This window comes from Oryctolagus cuniculus, chromosome 18 (genome assembly GCF_051225735.1).
Source record: "Oryctolagus cuniculus isolate XC-2025 breed Fujian yellow rabbit chromosome 18, ASM5122573v1, whole genome shotgun sequence".
Taxonomy (NCBI): Eukaryota; Metazoa; Chordata; class Mammalia; order Lagomorpha; family Leporidae; genus Oryctolagus; species Oryctolagus cuniculus.
The window spans coordinates 20,003,623-20,030,497 of NC_142884.1; the positions used below are offsets into that span (position 1 = coordinate 20,003,623).

Sequence of the window (26,875 nt, forward strand, 5' to 3'; positions counted from 1 at the left end):
GTGGGGTGAACCAAAGGAAGGAAGACCTTTCTGTCTGTCTGTGTCTCTCACTGTCTCTAACTCTGTCAAGTAAATAAAACAAATTGAAAAGTCTGAGAGCCAGGCCTCCTTGCAAGGAGTCAGCGGCTTCGGGGGTGTGTGACGCTCTGGTCGGGTGAATCCACAGAACACAGACACCACCCATCCCCCTCCTTCGCGGCGCCCCTCCCCATCCCACACCCTGGCTCCGGTTTGTAAACTCCCTCCTCCAGCGCCTCCCCTCAGTCTTCCTCGGGAGCCCTCCCTGCACCTCAAGTCTCCCAGGTGGCGGCCCATGCCCGCCCCGGGGACCAGGACACCCGCGTGAGGAGAGGGCGGCGTGGGGGGGGGGCGGGGGGGTCCCAGAAGCCGAGCCCTGAGGGCTGCGGGCGGCGGGGGAAGGGCGGGAGCCAGGTCCACGGTTCCCCGCGAGGGCCCTAACCTAGGGCAGACGTGGGCTGGGGTGTGCGGGGCACCGACACACCTGCCAACGTGCCCGAGTCAGGAACGCACACCTAGTACGGGACAGCTCGCAGCAACCGCCCTCCGGGGTTGTCCGGAACAGCGCACGCGCCCCCTTCTGAAGCGACCCCCACCCGCACTCCAGCCTCCCGCCTGCACCGACCCGGGCCCGACCGTCCGTGCGCGGGCCGCTCGCTCACCTGCAGCACCAGGACCTGGAGCATCTTCGCCGCGCCTCTGGCCCGCTCGCCCTGGACGACGCGCCCGGCGGCGGGCGTGGCGGGCGTGGCGGGCGTGGCGAGCCGCGCGGCCCCTGCCGCCGCCCCGGGGGCGGCCCCTGCCATCGCGCCGGACGCCTCAGGCCTCTGCGGGGGCCGCGCCCACCAGCTCCACGGGGACTCCAGCTTCCTGCCCTGGACGCGCCCCCGCCTGCAGGCCGGCCGCCACGCCCCCCAGTGCCGCGCCTCGTCTTCCCACCCGACGCCGCCGCCGCGGGCGCGCTCTGGGCTCCTCGTCGGCTCCACCCCGCGCCCCCGGCCTCTCGTAATGGCGCCCGCCCCCGCGCCGGCCTCCAGGCGTCCAGAAGCCACGTGGGCGCCCAACGGCCCCGGACAACGGCCGGCCTTGCGCAGCGCCGCCGTGCGGCGGGAAGGGGCGTGGGGTCTCGCGGTGCTGGGCGCGGCTCGCTTCCTGGGCCGCGGGGCGCCCGGGGGCTTGGGGACCTGGGCTGGCCTCCCCGCCGGGAGCGCGCGGGGCCTGCTGGGCTGTCCACCCCCAGCGTCCAGCGGGCCGCGCTCCCCAGGTCTCTGTGCTGGGCTTGCTTGTCTTAGCGGAAGTGTGCACGACCCCGTCCTCTGAGTGGGCCGGGGTCTGCAGCTCCTGTGACTGAAGCAGCCACCAGAGTTCTCACTTGGAAGGCTCTGTCCCCGCACCTAGAAGAAGCTCCTGGCTTCTGATTGGCCCAGCTCTGGCCATCTGGGGAGTGAACCAGCTGATGGAAGACCTTTCTCTCTGTCTTTCCCTCTCTCTCTAACTAGCACTCAAATAAATAAATAATATTTTTTTAAAAAATGAAAGAAACCTCGACACCCCCCCCCCAAATCCTGGGCCAGGAAGCTTTTACAGCTGAATTCCTTAATATTTCAATGGGGGGTGGGGGTGGGCACAAGGTTTCTTAAGCTCTATGTGGAAATGTGTTAATTGATTGGGGCAACCAACAAAATAGTAGAAGACCAGATTAGAGAGAGCAAGGGAATTGTTAGGTTCTGTGCTTGGGGGAGCAAGATGTTCAGGTAAGCCTCTAGTTTTAAAAAATAAGCTCGACTCTCTCGGTAACTGACTTTCAAGTAAACCTTTAAAAAAAATAAAAATTCAAGGAAAAAAAAAAAGCTTGATTCTACAGGCCCCACAGGTGTGTGCTTGACGTCCCCCAGGAGGACCTTGGGAAAGGACAGGTGTGCGCCTGCGAGTCAGGCAGGAAGCTGCTGATGGGGAGCATGGTGTTCACCTGGTGCTGGGGGGGGGGTGGCGAGGAAGCAGGCTACATACCTGGCAGGCCAACACGCCTGTCGACAGGTGAGACGTGGAAGGTCCCAGGCCTGAAAGGAGGTGGAGAACACGGGCAGGCGATGTGCCAGCGCGGTGGCTGGAGCCCCTGCGTGCGGTGTCCGTCTGCACTTGCATTCAGTTTCCTGCGATGTGCATGAGAAGCAGCAGGGGGAGGCCCAGGTGCTGGGTTCCTGCCACCCACGTGGGAGATGCAGCTGTATTTCCTGCTTTCAGCCCGACTCGGCCCTGCTACTGAGGGCACTTGGGGAATGAACCAGTGGATGAAAGATTCTCTCTCTCCCTCCCTGCCTCCCTCCCTCCCTCCTTCCTGCTCTCTCTCTCTCTCTCATTTTGCATTTCAAATATATAAAATTTTTTTAATGAAGAATGCAAGGGACAACCTTTGTCTTTTTTTCTTTGATTAACTCATGCTGCAAAAGGTGATCCTGAAACATTGTCACAAACCTGCTTCCAGAAAGTGGAACTATTTGTACATCACAGTGGCCTTACCAAGCCCAGGGTCTTTGGCTCACTTGCAGATAGAAATTGACAAGGGGCCAATATGCAGCCCAGAAGGGTTTATGGGGCGCTCATGCTCCAACACAGGGACAGCACAGCAGGGTGAGCTTCCATCAACTTGCTGTCCTATGGGAGCCGAACAGGTGCTTTCATGGGGGTGGGAAGGCATGCCCGTTCCCCCAGTACACACGGCACTTCAATCTGGCTCAAACCCCTGGGCACAGGACAGCATTTGGCACCCAGCTAGGTGATCTGCACAGGCACCGCTGATTTGGCTTTCACTGTTTTTGCACACGACACACCACAGCAATGGTGCTTGATACCATCACCCCGGAAAGTTCACATGAGGCCATTTTGGGCATGCTTGAACGTTCAGGAGTCCCTACCAGGGCAGCAGGGGTCACTGCCGGTGAGGATCTGACACTCCTCGCTCCTGATTGGTTTGGAGCTAGAAATGGACACGTGTCCAGTTGTGAGGAGCTTGATATTTTTCTAAATGAGTCCTGTTTCTCTCCTGTTGCACTGGGATGGATACTCAAAATGAGGCTGCAGCCACCCAGTCTCTTAAGACTGCAGAGTTTCAGAATCTGTACCTGTAACCTGCTCCCCCCTCCCCCAACTCTGATGCTAATGGGCAGATTTTTTGTTTGTTTTTTAAAAGACCTTGCACCATTGTTTTGGACATTTGGTGCAGCAGTTAAGACACAGCTTGGTATGCTGGTAGCCCCTATCAGAGTGCCTGGATTTGAGTCCTGGCTCCACTTTGAATTCCAGCTTCCTGCTGGCCTAGACCCTGGGAGGGAGTAAGTGACAGCCCAAATATTTGGATCCCTGTCACCCACACAGGAGACCCAAATTGAGTCTGGGGCTCCTGGCTTCAGCCTGGCCCAGCCCTGGCTGTTGCAGACATTTGGGGAATGGATCAGTGGCCAGGAGATCTCTGTCTCTCTGCCTTTCAAATAAACAAATGTAAATAAAAATTCTAAAACTTTACAACATAAAAAGGTAGAAAGAGAACAAGGTTGTGGAAAAAAGGAAGACGTAGTATGGTGCTGCCATATCGTCCCCATTGGGTGTCTGGGCCACTTTGGAGCAGAGCAGCTGGGGTTCAGGCTCTGTGGTCTGTAGGAACCCCCAGAAGAGCCCAGGGAAGAGTTGGCCACGTTAAGTGGAAAAAGAAAGCAATGACTGATTACGATGACTTTGCATTTTGGGTCTGGATTTGCCACTCCTTTCCTGATGCGAAGACACCTAAACCTTAAGAAAAACATTGGGGGCAGGCCCTTGGTGCAGTGGTAAAGCCGCTGCAGCCAGGTCCTATATAAGAATACCTGAGTTCAGGCTGGCATCCTGGCTCACTAGGCTATTCCTCCGCCTTGCAGTGCCGGCACACTGGGTTCTAGTCCCTGTCGGGGCACCGGATTCTGTCCCGGTTGCCCCTCTGCCAGGCCAGCTCTCTGCTGTGGCCAGGGAGTGCAGTGGAGGATGGCCCAGGTGCTTGGGCCCTGCACCCCATGGGAGACCAGGACAATTACCTGGCTCCTGCCATCTGATCAGCGTGGTACGCCAGCCGCAGCAGTCACTGGAGGGTGAACCAACGGCAAAGGAAGATCTCACTCTCTCTCTCTCTCTCTCTCTCTCTCTCTCCACTCTGCCTGTCAAAAAAAAATTTTACTCTGAGATTTTTATAATAAATTTAACCCATTTTTTGTGGTTGTGGTTGGTGTGTTCTAATTTCAGTCACTCTCTTCTAAGGTTTTGGCTTACGTTTCATGGCTACTTTCAGTGCTCTCCCTTTTGCATGAGGAGTTACACTCTTGTTTCTGACTGATTTGTAACATCACACGCTGTCTTTAATTCTACCAGCTACTCTTGCACTGAAAAGCACTTGAACAGATATTTCTCTATTATCTCAGGTATTTACTCTGTCCTCTCATGTTTTTTCCTATTCTTTCTAGCACTACCCCTATATGTGATAATATAGTCTGGAATAATTGAACAAAAACCACGTTATTTTTATCTTTAAAAGGTTGTTTTTAACAAAACAGGTTAAATTTTAATTTTTAACATTTGCAATGTCTTGTTTAAAAAAGATTTATTTATTTATTTGAGAGTCGGAGTTACACAGAGAAGAAGCAGAGGCAGGGAGAGAGAGGTCTTCCATCTGCTGGTTCGCTCCCCAGTTGGCCGCAACAGCCAGAGCTGTGCCAATCTGAAGCCAGGAGCCAAGAGCTTCTTACCAGTCTCCTGTCGCTGCCCCTCTTTGTGGAGGAACAACACAGGACCCTGCGCTGTTCTTTTGTCTGCTCGGCCCTCCCCGGGTTTGCTGCTGGTTCTTCCCAGGTTGGCTACCATCCCTTCCACCTCTGTGGAAGGGCAATTCCCCCTGCCACCTTCCCCACTTCCGCGGGGGAGCGGCACACCGCTGGCCGGCTCTCTCGGGGGCTGCACAGGTGTTCCTTCAGATAGATGTTCCTGGTGCATGTTGTCTCTCTCCTCCTTCATAGTCCTTTTCCGCCAATCCCAACTCTGCTACCCACACGCCGAGTACGCTGCTCTCCTCCAATCAGGAGCAGGTCCTACAGTTTATTGGTTGAACTGGAGGCAGCTGCGTAGAAGCTGTTTCTCCCTTCTCAGCGCCATATTGTGGGAGAGCAGATGCATAGAATAAGTCTTAATTCCAGTAACAGTCTAGTCCGAGTTGCTCCCCACAGTCTCCCATGCGGTACAGTTTCTCAAGGGCTTGGGCCATCTTCTGCTTTCCCAGGCCACAGCAGAGGTGCTGGTTCCAGTCCCGGCTGCTCCACTTCCAATCCAGCTCTCTGCATGTTTCCATGTGGGAAACCCAGAGGAAGCTCCTATCTCCTAGCTTCGGATTGGAATAGCTCACTCTGTTGCGGCCAGTTGGGGAGTAAACCAGCAGATGGAAGACCTCTCTCTCTTTCTCTCTCTCTCTCTCCTTATCTTTCTATATAACTCTTTCAAATAAATAAATAAATCTTTAAAAAAAAAAAAAGAGAGGTGCTGGATTGGAACCAGTGCCCATATGGGAGGCCGGCACTGCAGGCAGCGGGTTTACTCAATACGCCACAGTGCCAGCCCCTACAGTGTCTTTATCTAGAGCAATTATCCAGGCTGGCACCGCGGCTCACCAGGCTAATCCTCCACCTAGCGGTGCCGGCACACCGGGTTCTAGTCCTGGTCGGGGCACCGGATTCTGTCCCAGTTGCCCCTCTTCCAGGCCAGCTCTCTGCTGTGGCCCGGGAGTGCAGTGGAGGATGGCCCAAGTGCTTGGGCCCTGCACCCCACGGGAGACCAGGAGAAGCACCTGGCTCCTGCCATCGGATCAGCGTGGTGCGCCAGCCGCAGTGGCCATTGGAGAGTGAACCAACGGCAAAGGAAGACCTTTATCTCTCTCTCTCTCTTTCTCTCTCACTCTCACTGTCCACTCTGCCTGTCAAAGAAAAAAAAAGAGTAATTTTGCAGACTCTCTCTCTCTCTCTCTTTCTCTATCTCTGCCTCTCTGTAACTACGCCTTTCAAATAAATAAATAAATAAATAAATAAATAAATAAATATTTAAAAAGGAAAACAAAAAAACCAATATGTGATAGTCACAGAAAGAATTCTCTGGATCATGGGCTCTGAAGATTCTCCTGCTCAAAATACTATAGATGAAAAAACAAACAAAAAAGAAATACTATAGGCTTCTAAAAATTAATCAGAATCAAATATTTTGAATGAGCAGTGCATGGTAGAAGTCCTGATAATAAGTGTCAAAGTCAATTAATTATAGGAAGTAAGTCTGGATAATTACTCTATTTTTTTTTCTTTGACAGGCAGAGTGGACAGTGAGAGAGAGAGAGAGAGAGGTCTTCCATCCACTGATTCACTCCCCAGATGGCCGCAACAGGCAGAACTGAGCCGATCTGAAGCAAGGAACCAGGAGCTTCTTCTGTGCCTTCCACACGGGTGCAGGGGCCCAAGGACTTGGGCCATCTTCTACTGCTTTCCCAGGCCATAGCAGAGAGCTAGATCATAAGAGGAGCAGCTGGGACTAGAACCGGTGCCCATATGGGACACCGGTCCCTAAGGCCAGGGCGTTAACCCACTGGGCCACTGCGCTGGCCCCAATAATTCCTTTTTAAACACAGTAAGCTGGGGCTGGTGCTGTGGCTCTGGCGTAGTGAGTTAAAGCCTCCTCCTGCAGTGCTGGCATCCCATATGGGAGCCAGCTTGAGTCCCAGCTGCTCCACTTCCCATCCAGCTCTCTGCTATGGCCTGGGAAGGCAGTAGAAGATAGCCCAAGTCCTTGGGCCCCTGCACCTGCGTGGGAGACCAGGAAGAAGCTCTGGCTCCTGGCTTCGGATCGGCACACCTGTGGCTATGGGGGCCAGTTGAGGAGTGAACCAGCAGATCGAAGACCTCTGTCTCTCTTTCTCTCTCTGCCTCTCCTCTCTGTGTGTAATTCTGACTTTCAAATAAATAAACGAATCTTAAAAAAAAAAAAAAAACAGTAAGCTTATTTCAGTGCAAAAATTTCGAAAGTCACATGACTTTTTCATAAAATGCAGCTTCCACTACGTTTTTGAAGGTCTTTTGTGAATGTGTAGATATTGCCTCACATTAATTTTTTAAAAAAAAAAGACTTATTTTATTTATTTGAAAGACAGAGTTAGAGAGATAGAGAAAGAGAGAGAGAGAAATGTCTTCCATCTGCTGATTCACTCCCCAAATGACCAAAATGGCCGGAGCTGTGCTGATTAGAAGCCAGAAGCCAAGAGCTTCTTCTGGGTCCCCCACGCAGGTGCAGAGGCCCAAGGACTTGGGCCATCTTCTACTGCTTTCCCAGGCCATGGCAGGGAGCTGGATTGGAAGCAGAACAGCCAGACTTGGCCAGCATCCATATGGGATGCCAACACCACAGGCCTGGGCTTTAAACCCACTGAGCCACAAGCCAGCCCCTCACATTTTTAAAAGTGCAGGTTTTACATGTCACAATATGTCAAAATTAGGGTCCATGTTGTGGCTTAATGGGTAAAGCTGCTGCCTGCTGTGCCGGTATCCCATGTGGGCTCCAGTTCCAGTCCCGGCTGCTCCACTTCCCATCCAGCTCTCTGCTAATGGCCTGGGAAAGCAGTGGAAGATGACCCAAGTGCTTGGGCCCCTGCACCCAAATGGGAGACCCAGAGGAGGCCCAGCTGCCATTGCAGCCATTTGGGGAGTGAACCAACGGACTGAAATTCTTGCTCTCTCTCTCTCTCGCTCGCTCTCTCTCTCTCTCTGCCTCTCTGTGACTCTGCCTTCCAAGTGAATTCAAGATTAAGCACTTTTGTTTTGTTTTGGCTGGAGGCACTCTATCACCAACAATGACAGAATACGGTTTGCTGGGCATCAGAGCAGAAAAGACACACAATTATTTCGAGCCCAGGGAGAACCCTGTGCCAAACAGGATTCACATCCGGCAACTGCTTTAGGCAAAGAAGCACCCAGAGCTGAGTGCCAGCTGCCCGTTGTCCACCTGTCCTCGGGGCTGGGAGCTTTCTCAGCCTGTCCTGGGTTTTCTGACCTTGCCACTCTAGGGGAGGCCTGGCCAGGGATGACCCAATGTCCCCTACACTGTGCTCTCTTTGGAGTTTGGACTAGGGTTGGGGAGTTTGGAAAGAAAACCAAAGAAATCAGGTCCCTTCTTGTCACCTGGCATCCAGGTGCATGACAGCTGTGGCTGACCACGGGTTATCACCAGAGGACTGTCCACATCTGTCAGGGAGGGGCAGTAGCTCCCCCTGCTGGAGAGGAGTCAGCCATTGACTACTTAGGGTCTCTCTCAGGAGTATTTGTCTCTTCTCCATCCGTCTGCTTATGCAGTTATCTGTTTGTATCAGGATGCACTCACATGTGGGGTTTTATTCATGGTTATAACCCGATATTAAGTTACTCCTCTTGCTGCTCACCGGGTTCCAGATAAGAGCACAAGCAGCTGTCTTGGGCTCGCTTCTGCTAGCGTTTCCATGGACACCCTCGTCTTGTTGGAGCCAACACACTGTGCTCCTGCATCGGAGGCTGGGGGAGCTCTCTGGAGGGTCTAGGCAGAGCAGCACCGCCCCTTGGTGACCCGGCGTGTGGGCCTGTAGGGCTGCAGCCTCAGGGGCTGGAAGGGCTCGGGACAACTCAGTCTGGGGAGATGCCTCTCTCCCGATACCACCTGCTGGTGCTGATGGAGGCACAGGGCCCTTTAAACCGCCCAGGGGGTTCAAGGTTCAAGTTCAGAAAAAAAACTCCATTGCTGTGCTTACGCTGGTTTGCAGGTCATACTTGCTGCTTGTTATGTGAGTTTCCCAAGGCAATGAAAAGGTCGATCATCTTATCTCCTGCAACTTGGCTGCCATCAGACACCTAGAACAAGCCCCTATTCTACACCAAAAACTTCATATGGCAGAAAGCAACACAAAATCACTTTTCCCGGAGCTAACAATGAGCCAATGCAAACACCTAGTGCACTCTTGCAAGAATTGTGCCCCCTCGCCCCGTCAGCCCCACTGCTACAAGCAGGAGTGAACCCGCGAGGACTTGCTCCTAAGAAGCTCTGGCAAGTGGACGTCACCCACATGAACTCCTTGGGTCAACTTAAGTTTGTCCAAGTGGTGGGAGATACTTATTCAAAGGCTGTATTTGCAGCAGCCCAATCCGGAGAAAAGGCTAGAAATGTGATAAAGGCGGTTAAGTCAGCCCTGCTGGTCCTCGGTGTCCCCTGGAAAATAAAGACTGATAACGGGCCAGCGTATACACCACAGGAATTTAATTCCTTCCTGAGGTCCTGGAACATACAGTGTGACACAGGTATCCCATACCTGTGAGAGACATGTGGGGTCAAGCCAGGGATGCTGCAGCCACGGCCGCCCAGGTCTAGGGGAGAGCACAGAGGTGACACAGGCCCTCCAACCATGGCTGTTCCTATTGTGCTGATCTGTCCCAGAGGTCACGGGCACTCACAGCTGCTGCTCTCCCACCCTGACCCAGTTCCCACAGGGCACAGCTGAATCTCAGGCATTGCCTGCAGGGTCCTGAGTGGGTCTTTGCCTGGGGCTGGGGGCTGTGGAGCTGCCTACGCTCTCCAGGAACACGGGGAAGCTTGCTGCCGCTGGGCACCGGGGTCACAAACTGGAGCAAACTCCTTTCCATGGAACAATTTAATACAGACTCAGCACCACCTGAGGGTGGCGGTGGGGGAGGGGGCGGGGAGGAGAGTACAGTGGCTCCTGGCACGGCTGTTGTCTTCCAGTGTCAGGGTGTCCTGGCCCCAGGAAGAGCCTGGGCGGTGGGGGCTCAACCAAGTGCATAGGATGCCGTGAAGACACACGGAAGGCTGCTGCCCAGCCTGGGCAGGACAGATGCTGGACTCGGCCTCTCTTCTAGGAGGCACCCATCATCCAGGTGCCCCACAGAATAAGAGGTAAGGAGGCCTCTGGCCAGGGAGGGCACGCGGGCCTGGTCTCCCATCCCAGGGCTGGCTCTGGCCGGCTCCAGCCCGTGACTGTCCCCAGAGTGCGTGGGGCTGCCATGCCAGTAGGGGGGAGTCTTCAGCTGTGGCCCCCAGGCGGGGACAGCCTGCATGGGCCCTGGTTCTGGGGGCTCTGAGGCCTGTGGAGGAGCCCACATCCACAGGCCCTCCCGGCTGCCAGCGTCGGAGGAGTCGTCCTCCCTGTGCTCTGGCCCGCTCAGGTTAGGGAGACTGGCGCACTGGCACAGGCCTCCCCTCCCCCACGAGGTCTCCGTGGGGCTGGCAGAACCTGGAGACTCTGCGGTCCCCACAGGGGAGCCCAGGCCGAGGGGCTCTGGGCTGCCTTCCCAGCTCTCCTCCTCCTCCATGCCTTCCCTCTTGGTGATGCGGAGGCCAAAGCTTCCTGGAGGACGGATCATCACTGCACGGGTAGCGGGACCCCTGGTCTGCTCCCACACTGCCACTGTGTCCTGAATGGTGATTTTGGCCTTCGGAGCAGTGGGGGCAGGAACGTGCATCTGGGGGACGCGTGCCTGCCCCAGGGGCCTGCTGCACTGTTCGATGGCCTTGGCTGGAAGAAGAAGAGACGCGGTTTGCTTCTCCACAGCCCCCGTCTGGCCTGCAGGGTGCCTGCCCCGACCTCATCCTGGGGTCCCCATCACCACGTGTGACGCTGAGGACTCTTCCAGGCTGCTGGCCCCAGACGGGAGGGTGTGTGCAGCCCGGGCAAGGGGAGCCCTGGGACACCACCGGCTCCTCCTGCACAGCCCCACAGGGTGGATGGCCCTGAACTCCTTGCCTCACTCTCATCTCTGGGGACCCAGGCACCAACTCAGGACCCCATCACCTACCCCACCTGACCTGCTGCGCCCTAACAGTGCATTGGCTGATTTCCCGCATCTGAGTCCCTCCTACATGGCTGGAAAGGAACTGAGCCTAAGATGATGGGGGTGAGAGCTGGGGCTGTGGGGCAGACATGGAGTCCGGTTCAGGACTTGGGGACAGGGAATGCAGTTTCTAAAGAGGTGGCAGGGGTGCCCTGTGTCCTCTGCCCCTGGGCCACTGTCTCTTTCCTGGTGAGACTGGGCTGTCACCGCTACTGTCCCAGGAGCACCCAAGGAGGCAGCACCTGGAGGCACAGTGGGGCCTCCCCAGTGCCTGGACAGCCTGCACCTGGGCCCCCACTTAGAGCCTCTAGAGCTGGGACAAGCCCATCTCTGCTCTGCATGGGGACCCAGGCGCTCAGGTCCATGATGGCAGCAGCAGCAGGGGATGAGCACGGGGACCCCTCCCCACTAGAGCCCAGAAGCCAGCGATGCTCCGGGTCCCGCTGCCTTCTGTTGGCCCGAGGCTAGGGCTGCACAGCCCACACTCTTGTTTTCTGCCGTGGGGCCCCCAGCCCTGCCTCTGTGCCCAGCCCTGCTCGCAGGAGTGCACTCGGCCCCCACAACTGCGCTCAGGGCACCTGGGCCTTCCAGGGGTTCTCAGATGGCTGAAGGGGATCCAGTGCCGGTAGCCTTTACATCACTGCACAGGGTCTCCCACAGCCCCACCTCCCTCTAGCCCTGCCCACATGCAGGTGGGAGCCCCGCCCACCCCTGTCCTAGGAGGGTCCTGTGTGCAGACAGCTGTGGTCATTGGGCCAGGAGCCTGTGTGGGGTCAGTTGGGGAGGGGCCCCCTGGGCAGGCAGGGCCACTTCTCATCTTGCTGGAGTGGGGGTCCAGCTGTGCTCCAGGCTCCTGGGGGCACTGAGCCAGGGCACCTGCTCCAGACCTGGGCAGGGTAGCTCAAGGCGGGGCCTCCAATCCACTCCAGAGTGGGGGTCAGCCGAGGAGCCAGAGCCACAAATGTCCTGAGGACAGCTCCACGGCCCGGCCCCAGAGTGGTGGGGGGAGAGCCGGCACCCACAGGAGGATTCTGGGAAGCTGCCCGAGGCCCTGCCAGGCCATGCTGACAGAGCTTCAGAAAGCAGAACTGCTGAGCCCGGGGAGGACAAGGAGGACCAGGAAGAGGTGAGGCCCTGGGCGGGGATGTCAGGGCCTGGCACTCCCACTACTGACTCCCCCAAGGGAGCATGGGACGGGGCCGTGTGCTGGACTCACCTTCGGGAGGCAGGAGGCACTGGAGCTTCCCCAGCTCACGCATGGAGGCCCGCAGCTGCCTGATGACCGCGTCCTCGCTCAGAGACCAGGCCTGCTTCAGGGTCACCTGCAGGAACTCCCGGAGGTGGTCCCGGGGCATCTTCAGCAGGCGCTCTAGACATGGGGGTGGGTGTCAGGCTGGGAGGGGCCCTAGGGATGGCGCAGCCACCATGGCTGCTCCAAGCCCTGTCCCAGCACCAGACATGGGCTGCAGACACCCTTGGACACCCTTGGGTGTCACGCCAACCACTAGAGGGACTGCTCAGGGGCCAATTTCCAGTGCGATGACCCTGGCCACTTCTCCTTGTGGTCTGTGGGGGCCTGGGATTGGGGATGCAACAGGGGGATTCTCAGTGCCCTCCTGAAGGGAACCCAGGCCTCCCAAACCCCCTCATCCCTCCCTCAAGCCCTGCTCCCGAGGGACAGGCAGGGGACCCCCAGCTCCTCCGTCCCCAGCACCCGGGCCTCTGTGGGCCCTGAGGACTCACTTTGATGGATCTTGAGGGCCGTGTATGCCATGGCAGGGAGCACGTGCTCGCCCTCCAGGATGTATATATCCCATATTCTCAGAGCCAGGGGGAATGGCACCTGGGGACAGAGGCATTGGAGGACCCGCCCATCAGGGCCTCAGCAGGGCCCACAGGGGTGGGTGTGCAGTGTCACTCCCCTAGGACAGAGGGAGACTCCAGGAGGCTGATCACACAAGAAGGCCAGAGCTCCTCCTGGGAGGGGAGGGGAGGCCATGCCTCATGGCCACATCCCTGCCCACTCAGCGAACCAGACCCACAGAGGATGACCATGTCCTGTCCTGGACCCTGGGGGTCTGCACACTTTGGAAGCCACACTGGAGATGCCAGACACCCCAGGGACCTGGGGAGGGCTCAGCCCTTGGGCTGTGCTGCCACCAGCCTCTGCCTCGGGGGGTCTATGGATCTCCTGCCTCTCACTGTAGGGCTCTGGCCTTTGCCAGGCTCTCAGGATGGGTCCTGGTGGGACCTGTCCCCTCCTTGCTGGCTCTGAGGCTCAGCCTCAGCTTGGACCACCCTTAGCAGGGCTGGACAGGGCCTGCCTGGTCTGCACAGCAGGCTCCCTCCTGTGTCTGCTGGGGCTGGGGGAGCTCAGAGTCACAGGCCACCAGCACCAGAGAACCAGGCACTGGGGCAGGAGCTTCCCTGGGCAAGGGGTCCCCGGGGCACTTACCCCATCCAGGAAGCACTGGATGTACCAGTGGGTGGTGGAATCCTCCAGGCACACACCCTCCTTCTCCTAAGAAAAGGCAGAGGCAGAGGGGGCTCAGGGCCCAGGGCCCAGGGCCCAGGCCTGACTCCCTCTAATCTGAGCCCTGGGGCAGAGCCCCTGGGTGCAGGAAGCCCAGCAGCAGGGGCATCCCCCCTCCCAGCCATGCAGGTTCCTGAAGGGACACAGGTCCCTCCTTCCACTCTGCTCTGGGGACAGCGTCTCCCTTCAATCTACGCCAACTCTGGGGGACCAAGTGCTGGACAACAAACCAACACCCAAGCTGCCGTGGACCCCCGTAACCAAGGAAAGTTTTGGTGAGGATGTGGCCTCCCCTGGCTCAGGAAGCAGTCCCATGAGCCCAGAGCCCCCAAGAGGAGAAAGGAGATGCTTAACTTACCAGGTGTTTCTCCAGGGAGGGGAGCACGCGATGCACAATGAGCCCCAGGTGTTGCTGGAATCGCTCCAGTTTGGGGGTGTTTGGTTTGTAGAAACCTGAGTAGAATCAGCCACACCCTCATGTGAGAGCCTCCTCCTAGGAAGGCTGGAGAGCCCCAGGCCTGGGTGGGGTGCTTCTGAGCACTGAGGGTCAGGGGAGGCTGGACCAGGGGCAGGTGGGGATGAACGTGGCCAGGGCAGAGGATCTGCTTGGGAGGTGGGTGCAGGTGGGTGACTGTGTGCAGCCCAGGCCTGGCTGCCCCCTGGAGCCTGCTGGGGTGGGTGCAAGTCAGACTGGGTGCCTCCTGACCATTCCAAGACTCAGGAGCGAGGAGGGGTGACCCTACAGGGGATGCTGCCTTCCACAAGTTCCCTGGGTGTGGCTCTGTGCTTGAGAGTTGTGTACAGACGTGTGAGGCAGAAGAGTCAGAATCGACCTGAGTCACTGGACAAGGACAGGACCCCTTGTTCTGAAGGTTCTCACACCCAGGATGGCCATGGCCAAGCTGCAGGGCCTTTGGGTGGTGGTAAAAGAAGGGGGCTGGCTCAGTCTGGGAGGCCTCTGCCAGCCCTGGCTTCCTGGGAGCCCCCCCCCAACACTGTGACACTGTCCTGCACATTCAGGAGCCAGTGAGGGCCGTGCACGGACTTGCATGCACTGGGCCCCACACGCCATCCACCTACCGTGCATCGCATGCTTCCTGCTTTCCATGAGCTGCACCAGGGCCCAGAAAGCGTCCTCCTCGGGCATATACATGAGCAACAGCGCCACCACATGGCTCAGACCCTGGCTGTAGCCCACCTCCTGCAAGATCCCAGAATACCTTTAGGAGACCTCCCCTGGCAAGAATGATATCCTAGGATGGCCCACCTCTCAGGCAGATCAGGGTCACCCACTGAAGGATCCAGGAAGATTTAGGCACAGGGAGCCCCTGTGCCTGAATCCTGCCACTTGGTGTCAGCTGCCCAAGAATTGGAGCCCAGAGAAGTTCTCCAAGTTCCTGGAGGGAATCCTGCAGGGCCTGAGCTTAGGCAGCACAGGGGGAGAGCTCAAGTATGGACACCTGTTACCCCCAAGATGTCAGCATGGGCCAGGTTGCTGTGGGAATCCAGATCCATGCCCATGGAAGCTTCTGGACCCCTGAGCTCTGCAGGTGAGCCGGTGGCCCTTTCTCACATGAGGAAGAAGTAAGCCAGGAAGTGCTACCAGGACCGGAACAGGAGGTGTGCCTCTGGCATGGGTGCAGGCCTGGGCTTCCTGAATGCCAGGCCCCCCTGGGAACCAGGGCACCAGGCAGGGTTGGCCAGTGGCAGGTCAGGGGGATGGGGATGTCCAGGCCTTGCTGGGTCACCCATGGAGCCCTGCGCCTGCTCCACTCATGGGAAAGTCTGAGTGGGTGGTTGTGGCAGTGGCGCTGTACAGAGTGGGATTCAGGCCCATGGGTCCAACCACAGGGCTGGTGGGTGTAATGGCATCAGTGGGACCCAGAGCAAAGTCGTACACCTGATCTGCCCTGCCTTCGCCCCCCGCCCCACTGCGTGGAATGCTAGTCCTGGGAGGGGCATCCCAACACGGCCAAGCTCCTGGGGTCTGGAGCCCAGCCCAGGAGAAGGCTGCCTTTCTCCTCCCAGAACTTGAGGTTGGGTCCAAGAGGCTCAGAGCCTGGCCTCCACCGCTCTTCCTCAGAGCTGTGGATGAGCGAGGCCCCCTCAACCCAGGCTGAGATCTTTGTGACCAGGGGTGCCCTGCAGGGACTGCCGGGATAGCACCTGCGCTATGATCCCAGAATACTCACAGGATTGTAGACGGAATAGGCCATCAGTATGTGGAATAAGGCCTGTTGGCTGGAAGAGAGAGGACAGAGGCCGTGTGTCTTGTGCTGCCGAGGCTCTCAGTGCAGCTCTGCCTAACAGAGCCTGACAGCCACACGCAGGGCCCGTGACACTCTGCTCATGTGCAGTGACGTCGTCAGGGCACCTGCGTGTTGTCCACCATGTGGGTGAGCGCCGCCTGCAGGGACACGCACACCTCCCAGGGCGCAGTCACGTGCACTTTCATTTCCCAGGTGGGTGTTCAGGGCACAGGTGAGCGTCCCACTGTGGGAGTGCAGTCCCGTGGGTCCAAGCTGTGGAGAGTCAGCCTCCCATGCACGTTCAGCCTTGTAGGGAGCAGCACCCGGCGTCCTCAGTGGTTTTAGTTCCCCCCTCCCACAGCTGTGCGCTGGTGCCCCTTTGTGCTGTAGGGAATAAGCGTGTGTTCATGCGCTGAGGAGGTGAATTGTGTGTGCGTTCATGAAGGGTCCCCCCGAGCCTGTGTTCCCGGGGTACTGGGGGGCTGCCCACTGCTTCCTTGTGACTGAGTTGAAGGGCTCCTTGAATATTCTGGAAACAACACCTTTATTAGATAGATTGCTACTATTGTCTCCCCTGGTGTTTCTTTTCATTTCATTCTCTCCACAGTGTCTTTGGGAAAGTTTGTGTACTATAGAAAAGGCAAGTTTGTTTTCTGTGCTCAATGAACTGTTGTAGGCTTGCACCCAATCTTCCCTAGGGACCCCATGTGCCCCAGGACCCTTGCTCCTCCCACCCGCGGGTCCTCCCCAGCCCAGAGGCCTCACTTCATTCCGTAACGTTCCCGGAACATGAGGTGGTTTCTGAAAGTCCATGCGATGGCGGAGTCGATGTGATGGAAGTGAGTGGCGCCCAGCCTGGCCAGCTCTTTCATCTCCTGCAGGGCAGGGACAAGGGGGGGGCAGCCTCAAGAACTGCCCAAGCCCCATTGCCACACAAGGACCTCAAGTCCACGTCAGCTCTTCTGGCTGACAGGGAGTTCCCTGCAAGCGCTCATTCCTTTCTGGGTCCCGCCTTGAGGGAGGGTCATGGGCTCCCTAACTTGCCTCAGTGCCCACGTAACCCTGACGGTCAGCAGCAGACAGGGGCTCTGAAAGGTCCCTGTGCACTCCCCCTGCCTGCCTCAGCTCTCAGCACGACGTGGTCTGCCCCCAGCCAGGCTTCTGAGCCTTCTCACTGACATCTCAGGCCCTGCCCTCCAGGAGTCAGCCACAGCCTGACCACTGCTCCATGCTGCCCCCTGCTGGAGGGGCCCATCTCCATCTCGACATTGCAAGCCGCCCTTGGCTTGGAGCTGAGCCTGGGCAATGACTGTCTCCAGGCCCAGCTCCCAGGGCCAGCCCCAGACTGCAGACTTGGGGGAGGCAGGGTGGGCCACACAGCTGGGCCCTGCTCCCTGATGGCAGCCAGGGGCCATGAGAGCCAGCTGCAGCTGACAGCCCTCTGCCCACACCAGTCCTCACTCCCTCCTTTCCCAGAAGCATTGAGAGCTGTCTGACCATTGGAGCGGCCTCTCCAGGCAAGGGCAATGCCAGGGGCTGCAAGTCCATGTGAAGGCAGGGCCAGCTGTGGGCAGGCCTAGGTGAGGGCCGGCCAGCTGCGGGCAGGCCTTGTTAGCACAGAGCCTGTGGGGCTCCCTACCTCACACCATTGTGATCTCATCCTGGGAGACCCCCGCCCATCAGGGACCAGCAAGTCCTCTCTTCTGGCCGTATGCCAAGCTGCCCAGGTGAGCTCAGCAGAGAGCAGGTTAAAGCCTCTGGCACAAAACACACCTGTCCAGTCCCAGCTGGGTCTGAGGAGACGTGGAGGAGGCACTGACTAGGATCTAGGGAGAGGAAGGCAGGATGGGGAGGAGGCTCCCGAGGGCTCAGTGAGGGACGGTCCTCCACGGAGACTCAGGCTCCTGAGCAGGCCCGAGCAGGCCGGGCCCCCTTGGGCTGAGTGCAGAGCCGTACCGCGTATTTGCCCGGGTTCTGGGCCTTCCTCTTGTCCACCTCCAGCATCACGGCCCACACCTTCCCGCGCACCTGGGCAGGGATGCCTTTGTAGATTCTGCGCTGAAACTACAGGAAAGAGGAGGCTCTGGTGAGTGGTGAACGTGGCCACTCGTGGAGGCAGCGCAGGGTGAGACAGCAGAGGGAGAAGCCAGGGGCTCCCTGTGTATTGGCAGAGGGAGTATCTGCCCAGATGGGGGCCTTATGACCCACAGTGACTGGAGGGCCAAGGGCTCAGGGGCACCGGCTCTGCCGTGTACGGAGTGGCCGCTACAGGGCTCCTGGAACCACGCCTGCCCTGCATCCGGGATTGTCTTCAGCAGTGACTTCAGATTTTCTACCAGGACAGTGTCCTGTGTGTATGGGGAGGTGTGCCCATGACCTGTGTCTCTAGGGACTGGACAGTTGCCCCTGGGCATCTGAGAGGCAGGCGGTGCCTGGCACAGGAATGGGCACTGCTCAAACCCCAATTCAGCTCTCAGTGTTCCCGAGGGGCCCTCATCGCCACGGTACCTTGTCACTGCCGCGGTATTTACTATGGTTCTTGATCATCTTTATCCACTTCTGGATCCTTCTTACCTCCTGTTTACGCTGGAAAACGAGACAGGATGGCGTGAGCCCAGCTTGGGGCTCTGAGAGGGGCCCTCGGATGCAGCTCAGGAGCTCTGTGGGCGCTCAAATGGAAGGAGCCAGAAAAGGCACAGACCGTGAGCCCCAGATCTTCTGTCTGGGGGAGCATCGGTGGCCTGGCCTCTGACCCGAGCTGCCCCTTCGTCAAGGAGAGCCCCTGAGCTCCAGCCAGGTCACTCCCAACCATGCCAATGAGTCAGGGCGGCCGACAGCAGACACCCCTGAGCTGCGGCTCACTTCTGGGACAGGTGAGTGTGGTAAGATGTCAGCAGGTGCCATATAAGTACCGCATCGCAGGACCTTATGGCGCTCCCACTCACCACTGCCGAGCCCCACGTGCCCCCTCTGCCCAGCTCTGCTTCCAGATGACTGGCCCATGGCCAAGGACTTGTCCTTACCTTTGCCCCCGGGGTGCTGTATTGGGGCAACTTCTGCTCACTGGAAAGCAAGGGAGGCGGAGAGGTGAGGACAGGACCACAACAGGCACCGCGACCTCCCTAGTGGGCCAGGGAAGGACCAGCTTCATCCTCTCAGCCCAGGGGACTGAGATGGGGAGGGAGGGGCTGGTGACCATGAGCACAGGGAGCCTAGGGCCAGGCAGGGGCCCTTGCTGCCAGTGGGGGGCTCCAGGCCTGTCAGAGGTCCACCTTCGTGGGTGTGTGGCAGCCCCCCACAGCGGTTGTGGGGTGGCTGTCCTGAGCAGGGCCAGGCTGCCCAGGGCTGAGGCAGCTATATCCCCACATCAGCTCTGCCCAGGACGTCACCCTGGAACTGACCGAGTCTGGGTGGCCTGCCTGAGAGATGCTCAGTGCTGTGAGTGTGCACCTGGGGCTCGAGGCACCTGGGACCCCCACACCCCTCAGGGTCCCCCACTGCCCACCCTCCCCCCGTGCCCTGGCCTCCTGAGGTCATGCGCCCCACCTTACCCCCTCCTCTGTCAGCCCAGACCCTGACCATCTCTCCACCACTCTGCTCCTACTTATTCTCCAGGTTCTGGCACAACATGGAGGCAGAAGCCCTCATCCCCGTGCTAAGGTGGGCTGCTGAGTCATGCCAGAGATGGCCCGAGATGGCTCCATCCCTCCAGGTCACCGGAGCCCACCCTCCAGCAACGGGGCCTCTCTCCCCGACATCTGTGGGAACAGCCTCCACGTCTGACTCCTGCCCCCAAATGCTGACCAGTGCCTGCCTGTGACCACAGCTGAGCTCAAGGTCGGGACCCGGGGACAGGTGTGCCGCCTCATGTTGGGGTTTCTGACCCCAGTCCCGCCCTGGGGTGAGCTGGGGTGCGGAGGACTCACTGCAGGAACCCAAGCCTGTCTGGGACGAGGCAGCCGCCCTCATCGTCCTCTTCTTCGGGCACCAACAGTGCCGCTCCTCGGCATCCCTGCAGCCGAGAGGGACCCGGGATGAGAAGTCACTGGGGGACCTGTCCACCTGCCCCCTCCCCCGTGTCCCCAGGGAGGCTGGGTCTGGCTCTCACAGGCACAGTCCTTGAGGCAGGGCCCCACCTCCTCCCCCAGCACCCTGGCCGGTACCTGCTCATATTGTCTGAAGAGCGCTGCTCGCTCCTGGGCCCTCCGGGACCTCAGGGCATTCATATCCAATCTGTAAGACACACACGCACATGGGAGCCAGCACCGGGGAGCCCACAGGAATGCTGCCCTGAGGGCTGTCCCCCTGGTCAGAGGGGGGACTGCCACACAGCCAGGCAGGCAGGCACCTGGTGTCTGGGTCCCTGGAGGATGACTTGTGCAGAGCTCAGGGACTAGGGACGGTTGGGGAAGGACAGCCCCCACCTTGCCTCCCCTGCCCTCAGAAAGGGCGCTCCTCCCCCAGGCTGGCATCCATGTGTCCTCCAGGGAGCCCAAGTCTACGGGGCTCCCTGGCCTGCTACCAGCTCCCGCATCTCTGGGGCTCTCAGAGCCGGCCTCCCTGCCCACCTGATACCAGCTGACCCGACACCTAGTCTTGAACCCATGTCCAGACAGGGACTCACACCCAGGCCCATTCAACACTGGTGACCAGCAGAGCGGGAAGAATGAGAAAACTGTATACACGCTCTGCACACAGGGGCAGCACTCAGAGCTCCACCACATCACTCATGGAATCCAGTGTGGGAGACCAGAGCCACCCCCTGGCAGGACCTTCCCCACACCACAGCTCATGCAGAGAGCAAGTGCCACTCACCTCCATCGCGAATCCATGTGATTCTCTGAAATGCGCCTGCTGCCTACACTACCAACTGGTCAGTTGGGCAGTAGACGCACTACTGGCCTCTGGTCGCCTCCCAGCCCAGAGTGCGCATCTCAGTGACTGTGACATCACAGAAGCCTGCCAGCCAATCCCTAGTGGCTCTGCTGTGGCAGGGCTCAGGGTCCTCAGGCCTGGCTTCATTAAAGGTCACCAGAAGTGGGGCCTGTGTTCTCCCCAGGGCCCAGGTGAAGAGGTCTTTACTGGTGCTCCCACCACCCCTGTCTCCCATACCACAGATGGCCCAAGTGCTTGGGCCCCAGCACTCACATTAGAGACCCATATGGAGTTCTAGGCTCCTGGCTTCAGCCAGACCCAGCCTTGGCCACTGGGCCATTTGGGGAGTGAATCAGTAGATGGAAGATTCTCTCTCTCTCTCTCTCTCTCTCTCTGTTTCTCTAACTCTGCCTTTCAAATAAATAAGTATTTAAAAAACAAATAGAATTAGACCACTCATCAATCCATCAGAGGACAAGGGCCCACTTGCTGGCTGCAGTCCAGGGTTGGTTTCCCCCAATATGCTGCAGGATCACAGTTACTGGAACTCTCGCCTGTGGTGAATGAGACGAGCTACATATGTATGGGGGTAATGCCGGTGTCAACAAAGGCTCTTGAACTTGAAAAATACATGAGAAATGGCAACTTTAAGGACTGTATAATTGGTTAGTTTTCTGTAACCTCCATAGAATACCTAAAGAAAACAAATGGTCAGACTTTAAAATAAATGAACTCTGAGAATGTTAGCAAAGCCAGAAAGCTCCCTTGTTTAAGGTATTCTCACCCTGCAGCAAGAGAGCAGGCTTAGCTGAAAACTACTGACGAGGTGCAGTTATAATGCAGTAGAGCTTCTGCACTCCTATTCTGCATTCAATTCACGGCCCTGGAAGGTCTGTCACACTGAAGTCAGCACCTGATACGGAACGAGTTGCACCTTGAGATCTGGGATGTATTTCAGTGGATGCATTTGAAAATACTTGAGGGGCTGGCGCTGTGACGTAGCGGGTAAAGCTGCCAACCTGCAGTGCCGGCATCCCATATGGCCGCTGGTTCGAGTCCTGGCTGCTCCACTTCTGATCCAGCTCTCTGCTATGGCCTGGGAAAGCAGTAGAAGATGGCCCAAGTCCTTGGGCCCCTGCACACATGTGGGAGACCTGGAAGAAGATCCTGGCTCCTGCCTTCAGATCAGCACAGCTCCGGCCATTGTGGCCAACTGGGAAGTGAACCAGTGGATGGAAGACCTCTCTCTCTCTCTCTCTCTCCTCTCTCTCTCTCTCCCTCTCCTTCTCTATGTAACTCTGACTTTCAAATAAATAAATAATTCTAAAAAAAGAAAAGAAAATATTTGCACTCGATGCTACTGGGCTAATAGATGTGGTCGCCACCTCCTTTTGGGAGGACAGGGGCCTCCCTTTATCTGGAGACCATCTAGAAGCCTCACCTAAGACAGAGGCTTCCCAAGATACTGAGGGTTCTTTCTGAGGACAGCTCATGCCTGCCCTACGAAGCAGAGTGGGAGAGTGTGGAAATCGGGAAGAATGTGTAGGTGAAAGAGGAGAGGAGGGAGGGAGAGAGAGGGAGAGAGAGAGAAAAGTGGGAGGGAGGCAGGAAGGGCAGGAGGGGGCGGGGAAGAGAGGGGAATGCTAGCTGCCAAGCACTGAGCAGTATAATTGGCACCACCACTGCCGGACATCCGGGTACAACAACATGGGGACCCGGCTGCTTACCGTGGCCTGATCAGGCTGAGCATCTTCATTTCCCCTTCGAATTTCCCCGTCACTCTCTGCAAAGTGCTGTAAAGGAGCACGGCCCAGGTGACCCAATCTTGCTGATGCCTTCATCTCTATTAGTTTGTGCAGAGATGTTTTCCTCGACAGGAAAAGGACCGAAGCTGCCTCTCCCTGCGTCACTTTATGTCACGGTGTCATTTATTCTCCAATTCAGTGAGGACAGATCCGTGCAGGAACCATCACCGGTGCCAAACTGAAGATACAGCCAACGCAGGAGGGACCTGAGGTGCACCAGGAAGTCAGCTGGGAGATCATGAGGCATGTTTACACGTTCCCCAGATGTCCTGGGTGCTGGCATTACGCAGGTCTGTGAAGTTCCGCGGGTGAGAGTAACAGCACAGAGGACATTCCCGTTCCCCTCAGCACCTGTGAGTTTACCTTCAGCTTCAGATGAGCACAGTATCTTATACACAACAGGCTCCTCCCTCCAGTGGCTGGATCTCTGAAAAAAGACTAAAATCCATTCAAATGCAATAATAAAAAAAAAATGTAGTGTCATCATTCAAACAGAAAAGGACACATATTAAAAATACAAGGCGGGGCCGGCACTGTGGTGCAGTGGGCTAAGCCGCAGCCTGCAGGGCCAGCATCCCATATGGGTGCCAGTTCTAGACCTAGCTGCTCCACTTCTGATCCAGCTCCCTACTGATGTGCCTGGGAAAACTCCAGAAGATGGCCCAAGTCCTTGGGCCCCGCACCCATGCAGGAGACGTGGAAGAAGATCCTGGCTCCTGGCTTCGGATCAGTTTAGCTCCAGTTGTTGTGGCCATTTGAGGAGTGAACCAGCGGATGGAAGATCTCTCTCTCTCTCTCTCTTTCTCTCTCTCTTTCTCTCTGCCTCTCTGTAACTCTTTCAAATAAGTAAATCTTTTTTTTTTTTAAATATTCCTTCTTGCATGAAGAAGTCTATATTAAATCCTTCAACTGATTGGATATGGCCCACCCCAAATCATAAAGGTTAATGTGCTTTACTCAAAGACCACTGATTTCAACGTTAATCTTATCCAAAAAATGCCTTTGCAGAAGCAGCCAGAATATTTTCTGGCCAATTACAAAATCAACATGAAGGGAGTAGGCAGCAAGCCCTCTCCCTGTAGTTTCCAGGTTAACGGAGTTCAGAGGGAGAGGAGCAGTCTGCACGTGCACAGCCGCTGTACCTGGGAAAGCCTGCGGAACACAGTGGATGGACACGCGTGCAGAGCTGGGAATCAATTCCAAGGCCAAAGCCTGCTGCTACCATCAAGCAGAATCCTATTCCGTCCTCAAATGTTATTGAGCTGACAACAGGAGACAGTGTGATGTGGGCTTAATAAAAGCTGGGTTGGAAGGCAAAGTGAATCTTACATTTGCCTGAATTCAGCTTTACTGCTACATAAACAAAAAGAACTACTCCGTAAAAGCTCCAGGCAGTTCAGAGAAATGTTACTGGAAAAGTAATCAAGAAGAGTAACAAAACTGTAATGCATGGTAGGACAGAAAGATACATGTCTTTTAAATTTAGGTAATAGTTGTTTAATTAGCCTGATTGTATTTATTTTCTTTTTCAAGGAAATTATTTTTAATATTTTTCATTTATTCATTTGAGAGGTAGAGTTACAAAGGGGGGGGGGGGAGAGACAGAGAGAGAGCTTCCATCTGCTGGTTCACTCCCCAGATGGCTGCAATGGCTGGAGCTGAACTGATCCAAAGCCAGGAGCCAGGAGCTTCTTCCAGGTCTCCCACACGGGTGCAGGAGCCCAAGGACTTGGTCCATCTTTTACTGCTTTCCCAGACCATAGCAGGAAGCGGTATAGGAAGTGGAGCAGCCAGGATTCAAACAGGTGTCCATATGAGATGCCAGCGCCAGCCCCTCAAGAAAAATCTTAAGACCACACAACAATATAGCTTATAATTTTATTTTATTTTTTAAAGATTTATTTATTTACTTGAAAGAATTACACAGAGAGCAAAGGAGAGGCAGAGAGAGAGAGAGAGAGAGAAAGGTCTTCCATCAGCTGGTTCACTCCCCAGTTGGCCACAATGGCCGGAGCCGCGCTGATCTGAAGCCAGGAGCCAGGAGCTTCTTCCAGGTCTCCCACGTGGGTGCAGGGGCCCAAGCACTTGGGCCATCTTCCTCTGCTTTCCCAGGCCATAGCAGTGAGCTGGATCGGAAGTGGAGCAGCCGGGACTAGAACCGGAGCCCATATGGGATGTCGGCACTTCAGGCCAGGGCGTTAATCCGCTACGCCAAAGCGTCGGCCCCTAGCCTATAATTTTAATATTTAACAAAAATTAAATCGTTTTATCAGAGGGCGGCTACATTTCCCTCACATGTTTAGTCTATCATTAGCAATACCAGGTTACTTTACGCCTATTAATATTTTATTGAATAATATAAGTTATTTTGAATAGCTACCATATTTTCACGTTAACGTCAGGAAACATTTTAGTACCTACTACAGGTTTTTTTGTCATCTCCCAGCTCCTGGTTCTGCGGCCAGCGCGCTCCTGCGCCTGCGCACTCCCAGTCCCCAGGGCGCCAGGTGGGCAGTCCTTGCGCGGCCGTTTTACGCCTCTGGACTACATTTCCCAAAGGCCACTGAGGCCAGGCCAATTTAGTTTGGACTACATTTCCCAGAGGCCATCGGGGACAACCAGGACCCCGGATCCCACTGCCAGTTTTTCGTTACCGTAGCCCAGCCAGCAGCGAGCTTAGGCTAAGGCAGTGCGTGTTCTCTGGGGAAGGGCTTTGCAGACTCCGACCAACCCCACGGGGTAACCAGGGCTTGAGTGAAGACGACAACAATAATGGGAGGAACTGGGGGACCTCTGCGGACGTGCGCCGGCGCGGGACCCGGACCCTAACAGGCGGCGAGCGCGAGGGCAGGGAGGCTCCGTGGGCTCTGGCGGGGTCTCAGGCGCGGGGGTCGTTGCGTGCGCTCGTGCGCGTGCCCGCGAGGACTGGGTGCCCCTGCGTCCGTTAGCTGTGGAGGTGCCGCCGTGACCTAGGCCTCGGGCTCGGCTTCCAGCCGCCGCGCGGGTCCGCACCGGGCAGTGGGCCCGCGCCGGGGCGATTACCAAGCCTTCCGGTGATGTTCTCCCGCAGGAGACGCAGAACTACGATTGCACGAGTTCTCTGTCGCGTGTGTGTGTTTATCCAGTCACTCCTGTATTTGAGAGAGCGAGGGAGACAGACAGGTCCCCTTTCCGCGGGCGCGCTCCCCAGATGCCCTCAACGGCCAGGTGTGGGCCAGGCCGGAGCCTGGAGCCCGCGCTGCCTCCCAGGGGTGCGCCAGCAGGGAGCCGGTCTGGGTGGCCTCGGGCTGCGGGATGCGGTGTCCCGGCACCGTGCTGACCGCTGCTGACCTTTCTGAGCCAGAGGGGTCTTCAGGGGACCTCCCCCGCGGAGACTGCGCCTCCTGCCAGGCTGGGAGCTTGGGGAAGCAGCGCCCGGCTCCCTTTCCCTCCCGTTGGTTCTGGATGTGAGGCTGTGCTGGGAATGGCCGTGCGCACGATCAGAGCTCAAGACCGTGCAGCTGGCTAGGTCAGGGACGCTCACGTGATGGACTGGTGGGCGGGGAATAGGGTTAGTCCTGAGAAGGGGTACCCGTGTGAGCCCGAGATGTGCACAGTTACGGGCAGTGGTAGTCAAGAAGTGTTTAAGTTCTTTAGGAATCCCATCTAATATGAGATTTTCTAAGATATTTTGCAAGGTTCTTGTGGGCAATATTTTGGTTATTTAGTGAAGGAGAACAGGGGTTTGGCAAGTTTGTGAGCATCTTTTCCGTAGGCAAGATTCCGTCCACTTTGCATTCATTCGCTTAGTCTATAACCACCACTTAGCCAGAGTTATGTCTTCCAGAGAAGACTCTTGTTAGTGAATGAGCCTAATTATATTGATAAAGTACAATTAATGGATGTGCATATGAAATTTCTGAAGGCAGAGTTAATACAGACTTGTGAAAAAAATGAGTAACCTGAAGATAGAATAGTTATTTAGGGATGCATTCTCTCCCTCTTTCTTGCTAGCTTGTGACTAGGGTTCTGTTTTGTGTCTAGAATAGATTCACGCTAACCACTTATGTTAGGAAGCAAAAGACTCTTAATTCTTAGTTTAAAAAGGAGGCTGTGGACTTCGTACCATGCGCATGCGTGCTCCAGGAAGAGAAGAGCACGCCCTGAGCCTCCTGTTGTCTGAAAAAGACCCTCGAGGCTGGCGTGGCTCAGCAGGCTAGGCCACCACTTGCGATGCTGACGTCCTGTGTTGGAGTACCTGCTGCACCTGCAAAAGTAGCAGAAGATGGTCCGAGTGCTTGGGCCCCTGCCATCTGTATGGGAGACCCGGATGGATGGAATTCCTGGTTCCTGGCTTTGGTCTGGCTCAGATCTGGCTGTTGTCACCATTTGAAGAGTGAACCAATAGGTGGAAGATCTCTTTCTCTCTCTGCCTCTCCCTCTCACTCTCTCTCTCCTTCTGACATTCTGCCTTTCAAATAAATAAATCATTGAAAAATT

At 56.7% G+C, this 26,875-nt stretch overlaps 1 protein-coding gene and 2 long non-coding RNA genes across 3 annotated transcripts in view; 1 reads left to right on the top strand and 2 right to left on the bottom strand.

Moving 5' to 3' along the window:
- The window catches only part of LOC138846481 (uncharacterized), a 174,971-nt gene extending 151,257 nt beyond the window's left edge, over positions 1-23,714 (top strand). The window contains exon 2 of the long non-coding RNA XR_016224795.1: positions 22,536-23,714. This is a non-coding gene — a long non-coding RNA (uncharacterized LOC138846481). The remainder of the gene's footprint in view (positions 1-22,535) is intronic.
- On the bottom strand, positions 9,417-20,537 carry LOC138846473 (USP6 N-terminal-like protein). The gene is made up of 11 exons (XM_089320084.1): positions 20,532-20,537; positions 17,673-17,780; positions 16,482-16,591; positions 15,660-15,708; positions 14,548-14,668; positions 13,826-13,920; positions 13,390-13,455; positions 12,678-12,777; positions 12,151-12,303; positions 10,337-10,618; positions 9,417-9,430 (listed from the first exon to the last, which is right to left on the bottom strand). Exons 1-11 carry the CDS (start codon positions 20,535-20,537, stop codon positions 9,417-9,419), a joined length of 1,104 nt encoding a protein of 367 aa, XP_089176210.1.
- A 548-nt stretch (positions 23,715-24,262) lies between the features above and the next one.
- Positions 24,263-24,961, bottom strand: LOC149120823 (uncharacterized). Its single transcript, XR_016224791.1, has 2 exons — positions 24,814-24,961; positions 24,263-24,627 (listed from the first exon to the last, which is right to left on the bottom strand). It is a non-coding gene; the product is annotated as an uncharacterized LOC149120823 (long non-coding RNA).
- Positions 24,962-26,875: the final 1,914 nt, after the last annotated feature.